Source organism: Phyllostomus discolor, chromosome 8 (assembly GCF_004126475.2).
Source record: "Phyllostomus discolor isolate MPI-MPIP mPhyDis1 chromosome 8, mPhyDis1.pri.v3, whole genome shotgun sequence".
In the NCBI taxonomy this organism is placed as follows: domain Eukaryota; kingdom Metazoa; phylum Chordata; class Mammalia; order Chiroptera; family Phyllostomidae; genus Phyllostomus; species Phyllostomus discolor.
The window spans coordinates 35,382,414-35,399,880 of NC_040910.2; the positions used below are offsets into that span (position 1 = coordinate 35,382,414).

General features: G+C 39.7%; 2 protein-coding genes across 2 annotated transcripts in view; one reads left to right on the forward strand and one right to left on the reverse strand.

The window, feature by feature from the left end:
• Positions 1 to 1,882, reverse strand: part of HMBOX1 (homeobox containing 1) — a 166,920-nt gene extending 165,038 nt beyond the window's left edge. Inside the window, 1 exon segment of the mRNA XM_028519845.2 lies at positions 1,582 to 1,882. The gene's annotated coding sequence lies outside the window, so the exon portion shown is untranslated.
• A 128-nt stretch (positions 1,883 to 2,010) lies between these two features.
• INTS9 (integrator complex subunit 9) overlaps positions 2,011 to 17,467 on the forward strand; it is an 84,859-nt gene continuing 69,402 nt past the window's right edge. Inside the window, exon 1 of the mRNA XM_028520878.2 lies at positions 2,011 to 2,390. Coding sequence (XP_028376679.1) covers positions 2,382 to 2,390 — 9 coding nt within the window. The 5' untranslated portion in view covers positions 2,011 to 2,381. The remainder of the gene's footprint in view (positions 2,391 to 17,467) is intronic.

Consider the following 17,467-nt stretch of genomic DNA (forward strand, 5'->3'; position numbering starts at 1 on the left):
AGTTTTAAATAAGTTAATGCAAGGCACTGCAAACTTGATGTGACGATTACCTGTGACTAAATGCCAAAATAAAACAAAAACAAATGTGGGGTTTTTTTCATCTAAAAATGTATTTTACACAGAACTACAAAAAGCACAACTGTATTTGCACCAAAAAAAAACAACCCACCCCAAAAAACACCAGGGGCACAGGAAGCATTATGTCCATCCGGGGAGAGAAATGTACCATACCAAGAAAGAGAGGAAGGAAAGAATGAAAGGAAGGAAGGAAGGACGGAGGGAGGGAGGAAGGGAAAGCAGAGGTCTGTATACCTGCAGGATCCCAGAGAAATGAACTAGTCACATCACTCCACTCCATATGAAACATGAGGATTTTAAAGCTTCAGGATAAATTTATAAAGCAATCATTTTATACCATTCAACTTTACATAGTATCTTTAAGGCCAACTGCATTCTCCCCTTCACTCACCCAATGCGTCCTCACTCTTCCGTACCAGCCTTCAGACAAATGCGATTAGAACAAGGGTGGGGTAGAAGAAAAACACAAACGGCGCCTTTCAGCTACTCCCCCTGCCTCCAAATAATTTCCAACAGTTTTTCCTATCACGGAAAATAAGTCGCCCTGTCTCAAGATACACAACAGTCATTCTGTGTCTTTAGTAGACAGAGAATGCTGACATGTGTATGCATGTCAGCAGTCCCAACCCCGACCCACGTCACCTAATCTTAAGTAATGTTTAATGTATTCACACAGAAGACGATGAGACACCCCTACCTGCTGTTTCGGGGTGAGGGTGGGTGGAGGACTCCTTTCCAAGTAGCCCCAATAGTGTAACAAAAACACGGTTCCGGAATAAAATATTAAGAACACTGTTCCTTTCCCACCTATCTACCGACTTAAGGATGCAAAAAATTCCTCTCCATCCCTACAGTTCTCCTGCCTGGAGTTTCGGGGTGGAGATGTGTCGCGGGAGGGGGAGGAGGCGGGGAGGACGAGTGTGATCGGGCAATGGGACACAGACGAGTTGTTAACGCCAGCTACCCCGCACGCAGCACGGCGCCAGCCCAGAGGTCCACGTCCCGGACCTCACGCACGCTCCCCTGCCCAGGCCCAGTTCAAAGCTATGACTCCAGCTATCTAACTTCCTATCGCTAGACGTGTATTCAAGACTAACGTGTTACAGAGTACACGTCACACAGTTTAAAACACAGTTACGCACCAGGAAACCCACACACCTCCAATTCACCTTACAGTTTCCCAAACTCCAGACAGGAGACCCCACCTCCAGGATTCAAACCTTCCGCCCTTAGTGCAGGAGACCACAAGAGTTGGGCAGCAGGCGACGCCTTTCAATTACCGCCCCCCACAAACTGCCCCACCCCGTACCCTGCGTCCCGGTCACCCACTCGGAAGCCCCCTACTTCCTCTCTCCTCTCAATCGGGCCGTTTAAGAGACCCATCCCCGGACCACTCAGTTTCTCCCCAAAACCCCGCAAAAAAGGAAAAAGAAAGAAAGTGAGGAGAAAGAAGTGGGAAAAGAGACTTGAGGTGGCGCGGCTTTGAAAAACCACTAGACTCACCTCGGAATCGTAGCTGAGTTCTCTCCGCGCGGCACAGCCCCCTCCCCAACGTCCCAGTACGAAGGGCTGAGATAGGGAGGGAAGAGGGGAAATCGGGAGGGGGAGGGGTGTCTTTCCGCGTGGGGCGCCAGGCGGGAGGGGCCTGGGGAGGGGTTGAGGTCCGCGCAGGAAGAGGAGAAGGGGGAGGGGAGGCCCCTATCTCCCAGTCTCCCCCTGAAAACCTCCCTTGTCTCAATCACATCAGACTGACTGTCTTTGTCTGGCTGACAACCGCCATATTGATATCAACAGCCCCACTCCCACCTGCTGCCGCCGAGCGGCCCTGGGAGTTGTAGTTCCTACTCCCTTGAGTAAAAGCACGGAGCTCAGCGGCCAGAGACCGCAGGGAACTACAACTCCCGGCAGGTCTCGCGCCTCAACCGCCTTCCCACAGGGAGGAGGGTAAAGGAGCGCCACCGCTATGGGGACTACACATCCCAGAATACCGTGGGTACCAGGCCCAGGCTGGGGACGTGATATCTTGTTGGGGTGGAGAGGGTGGATGAATTGGCGGCGGGGAGGAATTTGGAGCTAACGGAAGGAGGTGTTTAGAGAGAAAAGGGAGGAAAAGGTAGGATAACTACAGTTCCCATGCTGTATGGAGAGACGACTACATTTCCCATGACGTCCTGGAAAGGGGGCGCTGGGAAGAAAGACTGCATGTCCCGCGATGCTCTCCTCCCGCGAGCGGCGGAGCTTGAACCGGAAGACGCTTTCCGGGTTTGAGGATTCCGGTGACTGCTGTGAATCAAAAGTCCAGTATGAAACTGGTGAGTCTCCGCTCCTAAGTTAGAAGGCAATGGTTATGCCATATCCTTTTGAACTTAGTCATTTCCATCTTGCGAAGGAATCGTCTCTAAAGGGGTGGCAATTAGGAAACTAGAAATTGGGATGGACTAAAGGGGAAGCTTCTGTTTGTTGTTAAGGGGGCTGGAATCACACCTCCCTACCCCACCCTACACACAACTGCCAGGAGAGCGTACATGCCCTTGGGTCTCTTTGGTTAGATGAGAGGTTGACTGTAACATTTTTTCGTCGGCGCACTAAAGTTGGACTTTATGAACTAGGTTTGGCTTGTTTCTCAGCTGCCACGTGAGTGTTTATAATAGGTTGTTAACTTCTTTCCACGCAATTGGCAGTTCATTAGCGCCTCTTCCTACCCTTGTGGAGAAGACTTTAGTTACTTATAAGCAGAGGTTAGAAGATATTGGACATACTAATTTTCTGTTACAGACTCCTAATTGCACTTGGAATTCAAAGAAGGACGAGGTCAGGATGTGTTCTTGGAGGATTTGAGGCTTGAACCATATATAGGATATGGGTGGTTGAGAGGAATTGTTAAAACATTACAGGTGGCAGCGCCCTTCTAGTTGCTAGATGGAATGAATGCTGCCTGATTCGTGAATCCCTTCATAAAGCCAATTAGATCTTCAAATTAAAAAAAAGAAGACATTACAGTCTAGGACTGTAGGGATTTCATGAACCAAGGTTAGGTGGAACATGCCAGTATACCTTGAGACTTTGCATCACAAAACTCAGAACACCTGGCTTACAGGAACACTTCTCACCTTTATTTTGAGCTACTTTACTACCAGTGTGCACACAGACCTAGCTAGTTTATTCCAACTGTGTGGAATTAGAATAATAGCATAATTAAGAGAGTAGAAAAGCTTGTGTGGGATGCTGTACCTTTTAAAATCGTGTTCCTGTAGCCAAATATTGTCAAGCTTTACTTTCTGTGAATTTTATATAAAAACCAAAGGTTTATTTTCCTTTTCCATTTATATAATTGTTTGAACCATGCTTTTCCAAAGCACCCGCCTACCCCTCATCCCCCCACTTGGTGATTATCATTGCACAGGTATACTTTACTCAGCAAAGCATCAGCTGTTTTCTGAGAAGTCAGAAAAAGTACTAAAAGTAGACTCAATTCCAAAACTGCCTCCATTTAAAGCTGTTTATGTAAGTGATAGGGCGCAATTCAGTAAACCTTGAGAATATCAATTTGGTTCTGGGTCAGTGTGCCAGACACTGAAGAGTGCAGAATTGAAAGTCACTGCCCTAGCCCTAGAGGAGCGTGCAATGTAATAAAGGTAGAAAAGTAAGCCAAAATTATAACTCACTGCATTCCTGATAACACTGGAGCACATTTAGGGCTTGGAGAATTGAGGTGATTGAGAGACAGCTTCCTGGAAAGGTAATTCCAGAACTGATAAGAAGGATGGGTAGGCTACGCCTCCCAAGAAGAGAGTTCAGCTTAGGAGCAAAAGACATTGTGCCTAAATGATTGGAGCCAGACCATGTCTTCAATACAGAATAAATTACATTTGATGTGCTTGGTGAGAAGGCATGCAAGTGTGAAACAGTTTTTCTGTAAAAACTCATTTGCCAAGGTTATCAGAGAGCCATGGCTTACATTACATATACAAGAGTGGGCAAATGTAGGTTTACAGTTGTGAGTTTATTCTTGTATTATTTATTTTTTAATAATCATAACCTGCATTCTTTCCCCTATGAACAACTGTAAACTACTTTTGCCCACCCCTGTACTTTGGTTTGCTCATAATATCCTGTTTATTCAGAGATGTGAAAACATGGGAAAAAAGTAGAAACTTATTTTTTTTTCTTTTAAGAACCAAAATATGCCTCGGAGGAAGAGTTATAACTCATTTGGTAGTTAATGATCTGTAATGCAGAATTTCTATCAACATAGCAAAGTGGTTTCAGAAACATTGACACTCAGTAACTTAGACTTCTTTTGTGTGACATGCCTCCCATTGAGTTGGAATAAATCCTTCCATGGCCTAAAATGTTTAACTTTATGTGCTTCTTCATACAAAATTATGGGATTTGTAGTATGGAATATGTAGTAAGTCATGTTTTATATTTATATCACGAAACACAGAAATACATTTTATTGAGCACATTCCTGTTTTTGAGATTATTACTTGCCACAATACCTTTCCCACGTGCAGTCTGCGACCACACCTTTTTCAGTCTACTTCTGTTCGTGAGCAGGTCTGTGTCTCTCCAGTGCTGCCAGTACCGGCTTTGCAGGGGCTCTTTGCACTTGCCATTTGGAATTCAAAACACCTTCTACCTGGTCTCCCTACATTCAGCCTTATCCTTCTCCAATCCATTTTCTACTTTGCATCCCAGAAATTGTTTTAAGTTTAAGAGTAACATAAAACCCTTTTGCCCTTAGGATAAAGTTTTGCAATTTTTCACTTGACTTACTTGGTCCTGCCTACCTCTGTAGGCTCATGTCTAGCCCTCGTCAACCTTGCTCTCCTTATCCCAGTTATATTGCACATCTTAATATTGTTCCTTGGTCTTTCCTGCTCTCTTTTGCCTCTGGGATGTTACACGTGTTCCATTGCCTACAACACTCTTCTGCCTGCCCAATTGCTTTATACATTTCAGGTCTTGGGTAAATAGCACTTCTTCAAGGTTTCCTCGTATTAGGTGCCCCTCTCATGTGCTTCCGTGGCACACGTCCTTTTGTAGCATCTGTGATCATTGGTGTGATCATCTCTGCCTTCCCTCTCCTACACTTTGTGTCTTCCCACAAAGTGGTGACAGCATGTGACACCACTAAATAATAGTTAAATAAATAATCTCTGAAGGCATATTACTGAGAAGAGATTAAGGGGTAAAGTTAAAACATTACGATAAGCTATAACATTGTAGTAAAAAAACTAAGTGCTACCCTTTGTGTATCAATTACTGTGTGCCAGACACTGTGCAAGGTACTTGCTCTTTAGTGTCCCATTGAACACTTTGATCTAAGTCAGGGTATCAAACTCATTTTCACCAGGGGTCACATCAGCCTTGCAGTTGCCTTCAAAGGGCCAAAGGTAATTTCAACTCCTTAACAGTTAGGGAGTGGTTACATTTATACAGTCCTAAAAAGAATTTTGGCCCTTTGAAGGCAACCACGAAGCTGATGTGGCTCCCAGTGGAAATGAGTTTGACACCCCTGATCTAAGTGATAGTATTCCCAATTTACAGATAAAAAACATCTGAGCCTCAGGGAGGTGAAGTGGCTCAAAGTTACACAGAGGAGAAAAGTGCTAGAGCCAAAATCTGAACCCAAGATTCCTTCATCAAGAGTCTGTTGCTTAATAAGGGCAAGGGCTCCATCACCTTGCCTTGCACAGTGCCTGGCATGTGCTAGGTTCTCTCTTAAAGAAAGGAAGCCAGAGTGCATACTCAGAGACCGTTTATTTGGGGCTTTTATTTTTCTTAATAAGTATAGTTTGTTAAAAATCCTGTTAAAACATGTGGATCAAGGGAAAGTAAAAATAACCAGAGGATCCATGTAGGAAAAAACCTTTTAGGTCTGGCAACTGGGAGCCCTCTGGAGCGGAGGCAGTGGGAAACTTCCCCCACTCCCTCCCCCGCCCCCATCCCACCCCCACCTCCCCTCTTCCCTCTCACCTGCTATTCTGGGCTATTGTTTAAATTAGCTTTAAATGAGAGTTTAGTTAAATTAAGATCTTAAAAAAATAGTGGTAAAAAATTAAAGCTTGGAAACTTTCTTGATAATATAAAGAGCTCCATATCAGACCATATCAATTGGATGCCCACGTTAGTTTTTATACTACCCAAGTTAGCCTCTGATACCAATTTTAGTTGTCTGATTTACACTTAGTGGCTTTTTACTCACCCAAAGGAAGACAATGGGTGTCATTATAATGTAATCCTTGGATATCTCCTTGTAGAGATACCGACTGAAAGGATTTTAATGACTGTCTATAATATTATGCAGTATTCAGGCAACTTTATTTAACTGAAGAAATTCAGTGGTACCTCCAATGAACCAGAGTTGTTTTAAACAGAACAGGAAAATTAGAAATGTATCCTCTAAATTAGCACATTTTAGAGCATGTTCAGTTTTAGTATAGATTGAGCCTAATTGGGTACACCCTGATGGCCAATTCAGCTAAGCATAGGAACTAGAATTCACCAGGGAACTTAACAGAAAAAAAAAATACTGAGTGCATCAGCAGAAATTGACTTTGAGACATCATGACCAGGAATTTAGTCATTCAAATAGATGAAGATTAAAGTGAATAAAATAATAAGAAGTTCGAGAATGCAGCATGTGTCATGCTTCCTGTAGATAGTTCCAGAGATGGAGAGAACCTTCTAGTTTATTCAGTCAACAAAGATGCAACTGCAGTGTATCCTTGACATTTAATATTTTCCATCTTAACTATTCAATTTGGCCCCAAAGATTGATGACAAAGAGTTATTTGTAATTTTGCTGAAGCAAAAATTTGAATGTGACTTTACCATTAATGATAATCCTTAGTGGATGGGCCCAATTGCCTCAGGATTCACGGCTCTCTGCAGTTATTCTTGCTCTCTTGTTAAAGGTCTGAAAGAAAGGTCATTGAAATGCTTGGTATGCTCTACTTTGAATTTGATGGAGGAAGTGATATGCTGTAGTTGTATTTACACATTTAAAAACTCAAGATAAGCCCTGGCTGGAGTAGTTGAGTGTATTGAGCACAGGCCTGTGAACCAAAGGGTCACCGGTTCGGTTCCCAGTGAGAGCACATGCCTGGGTTGTGGGCAAGGTCCCCAATAGGGGGCGCTCAAGAGGCAACCAACATTGATGTTTCTCTCCCTCTTCCCCTTCCCCTCTCTCTAAAAAAAATAAATAAATAAAATCTTCTAAAAATTTAAATAAAAGCTCAAGCCATGAGATATATTCTTTAGTGGTCTATGCTCCTTTGTACAAAATGTCACCTCCTTACTACTAGCTTTGGAGAAGGCTCAAACTTTTAACTCGCCATTTCTCCGAGGGAGGGAGACAGAGTAAAGAAGTAGATTCACAGACTGCTGCTAGTGGAGGAAAACACCAAGTGGAATTGTAGTATGTAGAAGATCTTTGCTTGAAAGGGCCAAGTCCTGTCCCAAGGTCAATGTAACAAGTCATTAGAAAGGGGTGGAGTGAATCCTTACCTTGGATCTGAAAGTGATGGGTTCTTTCTCCAATTTACAGAGTTGCAGAATCTTTTTGGCTTCTTAAAATTTAGAGTAAGGACAGAAAACCTCTTGCTGTGAATTAAAAACATTCACAATTATGCCAGTGCTTAATTCACCTATTGCAGTACAATTGTTAAAATGTCAACCTGATTTCATTCTTTTCTATGTTTCTGTGTGTTGGTTGATTAGAGTGCCCTCGTGTGTCTTTATGGTGTAATATCATTTCAAGCTTTACAATGGTCATGTTTTACCATGACCTCAGTATGATAAATTTTTTCTCCTTTCAAATGATTTCCTCAAACTCTAAAAAGCTATGTGTGACATGAAGCCAAGTCACACACCTTGTTCAGTAGTGTTCTGAGATAACAATGGATAATGTAGTCCTGGGCATTTCAAAGCCCTGGAGATTAAATCTTTTATATTTATTAAGGTAAAAATATATACTGATGATACATTTTTGGATAATAATAGTTGAACTAAAGAAAATTTTATATACATATATATAAAACCAAATAAACATGACAGTATTACTGTTGCTTATAACTGTAGGAGCACATTTGTTTTGTGACTGGTTTGCTCTGAGTACTCAAATCCCTCTGCCATTTGCTCTGATGATCAACAAAGTGTACTTGGCAGACAAGGCCCAAGAGTGCAGCATAGCCATGGAACTCGGTAAAGCCTGGCATTCCGAGTGGAAAATTCACTCTTGGCTTGCTAAATAACAACAGAGGCCCAGGCTTAAGCTGCCCCTCAGATCTCCATCATCCATTTATTCATTCAGCAAATCTTCCTGAACATCGTTTTCCTCTGTGCTAGGCATTGCTCAAGGCACTGGATATATTGCAGTAGGACAAACAGATTTACTCCCCACCTCTATGAAACTAAAGTCTAGGGAGCTTACTGTGCAGTTCAAATAGTGTTACATTGAACTTTCTAATGTAGAGATAATGTTGAGCACTGACTCAGTCTTTTTTAATGCAGTGACCAAAAAGTGTATTTAGCTGTATCTAAGACTATGCCTTCTTAAAATGTTAACAGTCACGGCCAATGTGTGCACTAGTTTACATTATATCGGTAATGTATGAGGCTCCATTTCTCCATCCTTGCCAACAATGCTCTTTGTTTCTTTACTCTGCCTATTGTCTTACTAATGTAACTTTTTTCTTTCATTACTCCTCGCACCCTTTTATCTGACTTCAGCCTTATTTAGTAAAATTGAATGTGCCGGAAGGGGACCAAATTTCTTCAGATTAAAAAAAAAGCTTTTAAAAAAAAAGAATCTGTGGTGTTGCTTTGAAAATCCTGCTGCATGGGTATAGTAATTAAGATAACACTATTATGTTATCAAGCAAATTGGAGAAACGGCTCCAAATGCGTGTAAATGGCAGAGGCGATCTCTCAATAGTCCCTAGAAAAGGGATGGCTAATGATATGAAGCTAGGAGTTGACATATCAAGAAGGCTAGGAAAGAGGTAGATGCTAGAATTTGCAGAAATCACGAGAAAAGGAAGAGTGCAAACACAATGGCTGAGTGGGAGATAGGAAAACCTGTAGGAGAAAGGAGTCAGCTTGACAGCCCCAAGGTGCCCAGTGATCAAGACGAAGAGCCTTGTGGTGAGAACTTTACTGTGAGAAAAACAGGACGTTTAAATTGTCCCTGATAGACTGTATATCTAAGGAGACTCATTAAAGGTCTAAAACATTTAAATGTATTAAAAGCATAAGTGAGTGAACTTTAACTTTCTCAAGCATAGATAACCAGATAGATGATGTTCAAGAAAGTGATTCTTTTTAGGACATGTAAAACTAAGCACCCTTTCTTCCTTTAAGGTACAGTTTACTTTCTATCACTTAGTTTATGAAGGGATGAAGGGAGGTAAATAATAAAATGTCTTCATTAATAAGTAATCCATTTCTCAAGATTTATGGCCTATGCAAAAGGTCTCTTCCTAAATACAGTATTTCTGCATTTTTCTGTTCTAATAGAGGGAGACATAATCGGATGTTCTAAATTAACTCTTCCTTCCCTTAGTGTTTTTCAGTGTGTGGAAATATGGGTAAATAAGGAGTAATATTAATATAAAGGGTATTATTATTATAATTGTTATCTTTTTTACATTTTTAAGCAGCTTATTGAAGTATAATTTGTATACCACAAAATTCATGCATTTGGTGGGTACAATGCAGTGGTTTCTAGAAAATTTACAGAGTTGTGCAACAATCACCACAGCTCATAGAATGAGCTACAGTCCACAGCTCGTAGAATTCTTCCTCGACTCCATGAAGAGCCTTTGTGTTCATTGGAAGTTGATCCTCATTACTACCTCCAGGCTTAGGCAGTCACTAATCTATTTTCTGTCTATAGGTTTGACCTTTCTGGTCATTTCATATAAATTGGCTCATGCAACATGTGGTCTTTTGTGTCTGACTTCTTTCACTTAGTATAACATTTTTGAGGTTTACCCATGTTGTAGCATGTATTGCTCAATAGTATTCTATTATATGAACATACCATGTGTTGTGTATCCAATGTACCAGTTGATAGACGTTTGGATTGTTATACTTTGTGGCTTCTCTTATTGTGTAGACATAAGTTTTTATTCTAATATGTTCATGTTTTCATTTCTTCTTCTTGCATAATTGTACTGGCTGGGCCCTCCAGTGTGATACTGAGTAGAGGTGGTGCAAGCAGATGTCCTTTTCAAATCTTTTCCCTTTCCCAGTCTTAGCGGGAAGCATTTAACTTTTCACTACTGAATATGATGTGAGCTGTCAGTTTCTTATCAAGTAGAGGATGTTCCCTTCCATCCCTAGCTTGTTCAGCATTTTTATCATGAATAGGCTTGGATTTTTATCAAGTGTTTTTCCTTTGGATATCAAGGTGATCATATGGTTTTTGTCCTTTATTGCATTAATTGAATTTGGAATGCTAAATCAGTCTTGCATGCTAGGGATAATTTCCACTTGCTCATGATGTATAATCCTTTATATATGTTGCTGGATTTGGTTTGCTAATATTTGGTTGAGGATTTTTGCAGGTACATTCATGAGAGAGATTGGTTTGTAGTTTTCTCACGGTGTCTTTGGCTTTGGTGTCAGATAAATACTGTTCTCATAAAATGAGGGGAAATGTTCCTCCTCCCATATATTCTGGAAGGTGCATGAGAGTTGATATTATTTCTTCTTTAAATGTGTGATAGAATGCATCGGTGAAGCTATGTGGTCCTGGGCTTTTCTTTGTGGAGAGATTTTTAATTGACTAATTCAACTTCTTTACTTGCAGTGGGTCTCTACAGATTCCCTGTTAGTGCATTCCACTTTTTAATTTTGCAGTAAAATGCGTACAACATAATATTTATTATATTTTAACCATCTTTAAGTGTATAGTCAGTGACATTAGGTACTTCCACATTGTTGTGCAGCCATCACCACCATCCATCTCTAGATGTCACTTAGCATGACATCTTCAAGATTCATCCATGTTGCAGCATGTGTCAGAATTTCCTTTTTAAGGCTGAATTATACTCCATTGTACGTGAATACAGTACTTACCCATCCATCTGTCCACAGACACCTACCTGGGCTGTGTCCACCTTTTGGCTGTTGTGAGTGAAGCTGCTATGAACACGGGTGCACAAGCATCTGTTCCGGGCTCTGCTTCAGTTCTTTTGGATGTACAGTAGTCCCCCTTCCCCGTGTACATGGTTGTGCTTTCTGTGGTTTCAGTTATCCACGGTCAACCATGGTCCAAGTATATTAAATAGAAAATTCCAGAAATAAGCAATTCCTGAGTTTTAAATTGTGTGCCATTCCAAGTAGAGTGATGAAACCTTATGCCGCCGCGCTCTGTCACACCCAGAACATGACTCATCCCTTTGTCCCATGTCTCTACACTGTCTGCACTCTCCCTGCCTGTCACTTAGTGGCCGTCTCGGTTATCAGAGCGACTACCAGGTATTGCAATGCTTGCATTCCAGTAACCCTCATTTTACTTAATAATGCCACATTCACATACCTTTCATTACAGTGCATTGTTGTAACTTCTACTTTTTCATTAGTTATTGTCATTAATCTCTTACTGTGCTTAATTTATAAGGTAAACATTATCATAGGTATATTTGTATAGGAAAAAACATAGTATCTTTAGGTTTCATTACTTTCCACTGTTTCAAGCATCCACTGGGGGTCTTGGAACGTATCCTGTACAGGTAAGGAGGGACTAATTGTATACCAAGAAATAGAATTGCTAGACCACATAGCAATTCTTGGTTTAACTGAGGAACGAATATGCTGTTTTCCACAGCATCTGGACCTGCACCATTTCACGTTCCCACCAGCAGCACACAGGGCTTCTCATTTCTCCACATCTCCACCACTGGCCCAGCTTGTCATTTTCTGTTTGTTTGTTTTAATAACAGCTATCCTTATGGGTGTGAAGCAGTATCTCCCAGTGGTTTTGACTTATACGTTTCTCTAATGATTAGTGATGTTGAACATCTTTTTGTACTTCTTAGCTAGATAGTACACATGTTTTGCTTAACTTTTGGGGGAAAAAAACTGTACAACAGGTTTACCAAAAAATGAGAAAATCCTTTCTACCTTTATCTTCCTTCCAAAACAGTCTTATCATTTTCTTGTGTATCCTTCAGAGACATTCTGGGGACTTTTACACAATTGTGAATTTCCATCCCTTCTGGTTTTATATAAATGGTGAGATACTACTCAAACTGGTTTTGCATATTCCTTTTTCTTTTGGAAGTTAGAAATGCATCTCACAGATTATTTCAAGTCAATATCTATAGCTGCTTTTCACTGAAAAGTGAAAAAATGGTGTCATTGTACTTTATTTTTCTATCATGTGTAAGATGTGGGACATGTTTTTGTGTTTATAAAAATCTGTACTTTTTTTCCTTCCCAACTTTCATCTGTACCACTTACTCTATTAATATTATAGCACTAAACTATTTTATCTTAGGTAGCTTTAGATTTTATTTTAATATCTTGTACTGTTTGTTCCCATTAAATCACTCTTTATTTCAGAATTTTCCAGACTGTTCTAAAACATTTGAGTATTATATAGAATTTAGAATTATTAGTTCTTGGTAAAATCCTTTTCATATTTTTATTGTAATCGTGTTAAATTTACAAAAGGAGAGAATTGGCTAATTTTTTTCAACTAATCATTGAGTCTAAGAACAGGAAATGAATTTTCCTTTATTTAAACTTTTTAAAAAGCATCTTTATCTTTTTGATCATTGGAATTGAAATTGAAATCTTAGTTCACAAATAGGTAGGGTATTGCTTTTTTAAATGCTCTATACAGTATCTTGCTAAATTTTCTTATTTTAATTTTTAGTAATTTTCCAGCTAATTCTTTTGGGATCTCCAGATGTTTAACTTTGCAGATAATTTTCCTAACCCTCCTCTTCCCTGAGTTGGTTACACTGGCTCGCCCCACCAGGAGAGCTTGGGGGTCGTGGCGCTGACAGGCCTCTCTGTTCGGTTTCTGACGTGAGTGGACATGCTGCTGGAACTCGCCATGTCACTGTTATGTTGACTTTTGGCTTGAAATTTTTGTATATTTTAGTTTACCTACTGTAGCTGCTTTCTTACTGCCGAATTTTCTAGTCACTAATAAAGTGAGATTCTTTTCCATGGCCCAGCAGTAAGGTGTTTTTTAAGGGGAAGATCTATTTATGTTGTATTGTGTATTCTAGGCAGTTAATTATATCTTGTAAGCTCTTTCCAGACTTTTGAGAAAACAATGGTTTTTATAACTTAAAGTCTTAGGTGGTGCATTGCAGACTCATCGAAGTAAAAGACTTCTGTGACCTTAAAAGAAAATTACAAGGTTTCCTTGGAAAACAGAACAGCCAGAAATAGTTTCCCTCTCTGTACTTAAGAGACAGGACTGATAAAGGCAAGAAATGTAAACAAATAAGTCTGTTAAAATAAACATAATTACCACACCATAAAAAAAAACTCCATAGAAACAAAAAGGGTTTCAGAACCCTAGACAGTAGCTTGTTTATTTTAAGCTATATTTGATTCAAGCTGTGTAGAGCCAATAGAAAGAATGTATCTATGAATGACTATGTGATAGTTAAAAGATAAGAGAAAGAATAACAAAACTTCAACAATTGTTATTAAATGCCTACCTTGTACAAAACCTCCTCAATGCTATGGGACATATAAAAGATAAATAACACATAGATCCTGCCTATGAGTAACTATTTAACAAACCATAGATACCATGTACTGTGCATATTATTTATGTATGTGGCTGAGTGTATGTGACTTAGTAATAGACCATAGTAAAGGCAAATTATTGAAGTATATAAGATTATAATTATGAAAGATGAATTTCAACCAGAGAATCAAGGCTTCCTCAGGAACTGAAGTTTTGGTGGCCTTGAAAACTACCTTGACTGCCCAGGCCAAAGTGGCTCAGTTCACTGGAATGTCCTTCTGTAAACCAAAAGGTCACGGATTTGATTCCCAGTCAGGGCACATGCCTAGGTTGCAGGTTCCATACCCAAATGGTGTAGGAAAGACAATGAAACCATTTTTCTCTTGGTTCATGTTTCTCTTGCACTGACATTTCCTCTCTCTTCCCCTTCCCCCCTCCCTTCCCCTCTCTCTAAAATCTGTAAGCATATGCTTAGGTGAGGATTTAAAAAAAAGTACCTTGGCTGACAAATACATTGGAAGAAGAGAGCATTGTATGGGATTGGCCTAAAAGTCCATTTTTTTGTACAATGGCTCTAGTAGTGCTTAGCTGTCTTTAACTTCATTCAAAACAATTTTGTTAGATTGTATTGTGACAACTGTCATATAGGTGTGCATTTTAAAAAAACTTATCAAAGTTGGTGAATTTTTGTGTTGCCATTTTAGTATTGCAGATGAAAGAAAACACTTTCAGTGCATTATACTTTATTATTTCAAGAAAGGCGAAAACACAACAAATGCAAAAATGATTTGTGCAGTATTTGGAGAAGGTGTTGTCACAGATCGAATGTGTCAAAAGTGGTTTGTGGTTTCTTGGTACTATTGATATTTTGGCCAAATAATTCTTTGCTGTGGGCTGTCTTATGCATTGGAAGATGTTTAGCAGCACCCTGGCCTCTGCCCACTAGAAGCCAATAGCAGGAGACAACCAACATACTCAAGATATCCAAATCAGTAAAGTTATTGGTAAAAATGAAATGTGTCTTTTATTTTACAGAAAAAACTAAGTGGATTTTTTGGCCAATTCAGTATCTTACTGCAGGTAGAAGAAACAGTTAAATTAAAAAGCTTTTAGGTTATGTCTTGTGTTCTTACACACACACACACACACACACACACACACACAGAAAGTTCAAGGAAACTTGGAGAGGTGGTGGGTATGTTGATGGATGGCCTTGATGGTGGTGATGGTTTCATGGCTGTGTACTTATTCCCAAACTCATCAAGTTATGTGCACTAAGTACATTTCAGTACATTTTTACGTGTCGGTCATACTTTAGTAAAGTGGTTTTAAACAAGATTTGGTATGAGATGTTCCATTCCCCCAATAATAGGCACATACACTTTATGTTTTTTTGCTTCATTGGGCTCTGTAGTAGTGTGTACAAAAACAGGAATTTTTCTGTCCTCTCACATCCTTATAATTCATTATTTCAGAATATCAATATTTTCATTTAATATGTGTTATTAACATACAAAAGATTTGTACATGTGATTGGAGCACTAGATCCTGAAGCACTAGAAGTTGGCACCAGGGGCAGACGTCCTGAATGCATCAGAAGTGGAAGTTCGAAGGGTAGACTGAAGGCCACAGTGGTGGCTTTAAATAGGAAACTTAGCAATTTGGACAGTAGCAGAAAGCTTAGGACTTTAAAGTGAGAATTTCAAAACACATGGGACCTTTAAATTCATCCCTTTGGAAACTGAACATAGGAGTTAGGAGAACTATATTTTACACATTTATGTGAAATCAGAAAGTATAATTTATTGTGGTTACAGAAAATACGTTCTAAAACAAATGTAATCAAAACAAGAAGAATCAGTGAGCTTAGCAGATGCATCAAAGCAAATGCAAAGTCAGAATTACCTACTTAGGGCAAGGTAGTAACAGAATTTATAAATGCGTCAGAAAGTGAGAGAATCAGTGGGAGCAGTTGATGGGCACCATGTAAGAAGAGAGCCCAGGTAAGAAAAGAGAACACAGACACTCAGTGAATCCCTTGACTTTCATCTTTATTGAAAGAGTTGGGGAGGGTCCCATTTCTATAGAACTGATAAATACATAGGATATTCTCAGTCCCATGAACGGGTTGAATATAGACCAATCACTAGAACGTGTGGTGCCATCCGGGGGGCGGGGTGTTCCATACAGTAAAACTAGCATAAATTTCAAGTGCGCATACAGTTGGGTGAATTTTTATCTATTTATGAATTCACATACATTGTTGTGTCTGGCTTCTTTAACTCGGTGTACTCTTAGCCTGATCCCGTGACCACTTACCAGTTTTATAGCATTTTGTTATTCTTTCTTCTACTTTCTTGCTAATTGTCATTGCTGCAGATTTTCAATACCAATGTTTTAAATTGCCTTTACTGTTAAATAATTCATCCCGATATTATACCTTTTTCCATACCTCTTTCTCTTTTCCATACCTCTTTTAAAATGATCTTTACCTTCATTCATCATAATCATACATTGTTTTTACAAGCACTTTTATCAGCCTCAGTGTATGTATTTGTTCTTGTAGGACCTAGTGGGTCATTAAACGCCTGAAAACCAATCACAAGTAAAACAAAGGCTACGGAACAAAAGCAGAAAACAGTGTGTAGGTCAATCATAATTGACCTTTAATATACTTTCTTTTCAGTGATGGGCAGGGTCCAGCTTTTGCCCTGGATCGTGAATGCATTCATAGTTTCTGTGAAAGGTTAGGTTAGAGTAGCACTTACTAATTTATTATTGTTAGCAATTTCTACCCTTTACCCTGTATCTTCCATATCTTTATTTCCTTCCCTGCAAATAGTTACCTCCTTCCTCTCAGCCTCTTTTAAAACTTTGTTGCCAGTAGAAACTTCTGTGGTAATTACTGTTTATTCAAAGAAATGAAAAAAAAAATCCTCTTTAAAAAAATCTGGTTAGTGTTTTTAAAAATAAGACTACAGGGTATTAAATGTAGAAAGTGAAGTTCTCAATATGATAAGCACCCTCTCCCCAGCAGTGAACACTTTTACCAGTTTGGTGTATATGTGCTTCTAGTCAATTGTAAAAAATATTTTTATGTCATTTACATAGCTCTGTGAACTTTTTAAAATCAACTATAATTACTTTTTAACATTTTTAAAGTTCTGGTGCCAGACAGCCAGCAATGTTTATTCCCAAGTCAGCCCCTGCCTGTTTTCTCTCACTCACCCTTGATGTTTGCTGCCAACATTTCCAGCCTTTCTGAGCTTCTCTGCGTTGGGGGTGGAGGGTGGCGGGGAGGGTGCTTTTTATGACCACTTTCTGCTGCTTTTCTCATCTTTATGAGAAGCAAAGTCAGAGGGCAGGATGGATGCGCAGGAGGGAGCAGCCGTGAGTGTCAGTTACCCAGCTGTGCGTGATATTTTGCCACTCTCCAACCAGAAAGTCACTTCTCTGTGTTCACCATGCATGCTACGGATTTTCTGCTCAAGTGGAAAATTATCCCTCTATTTTATCCAGCTGTGTAGTCAGTTTGACAGTGAGTATGATTGGCACAGTTAACAGCTCTCCTGCAAGATAGAATCAAGATATAAAGTGGAAGAAAGTGAAAGATTACCAAATAAAATTGAAATGTATTTATAGAAGTCTCTGAGTGTTTCA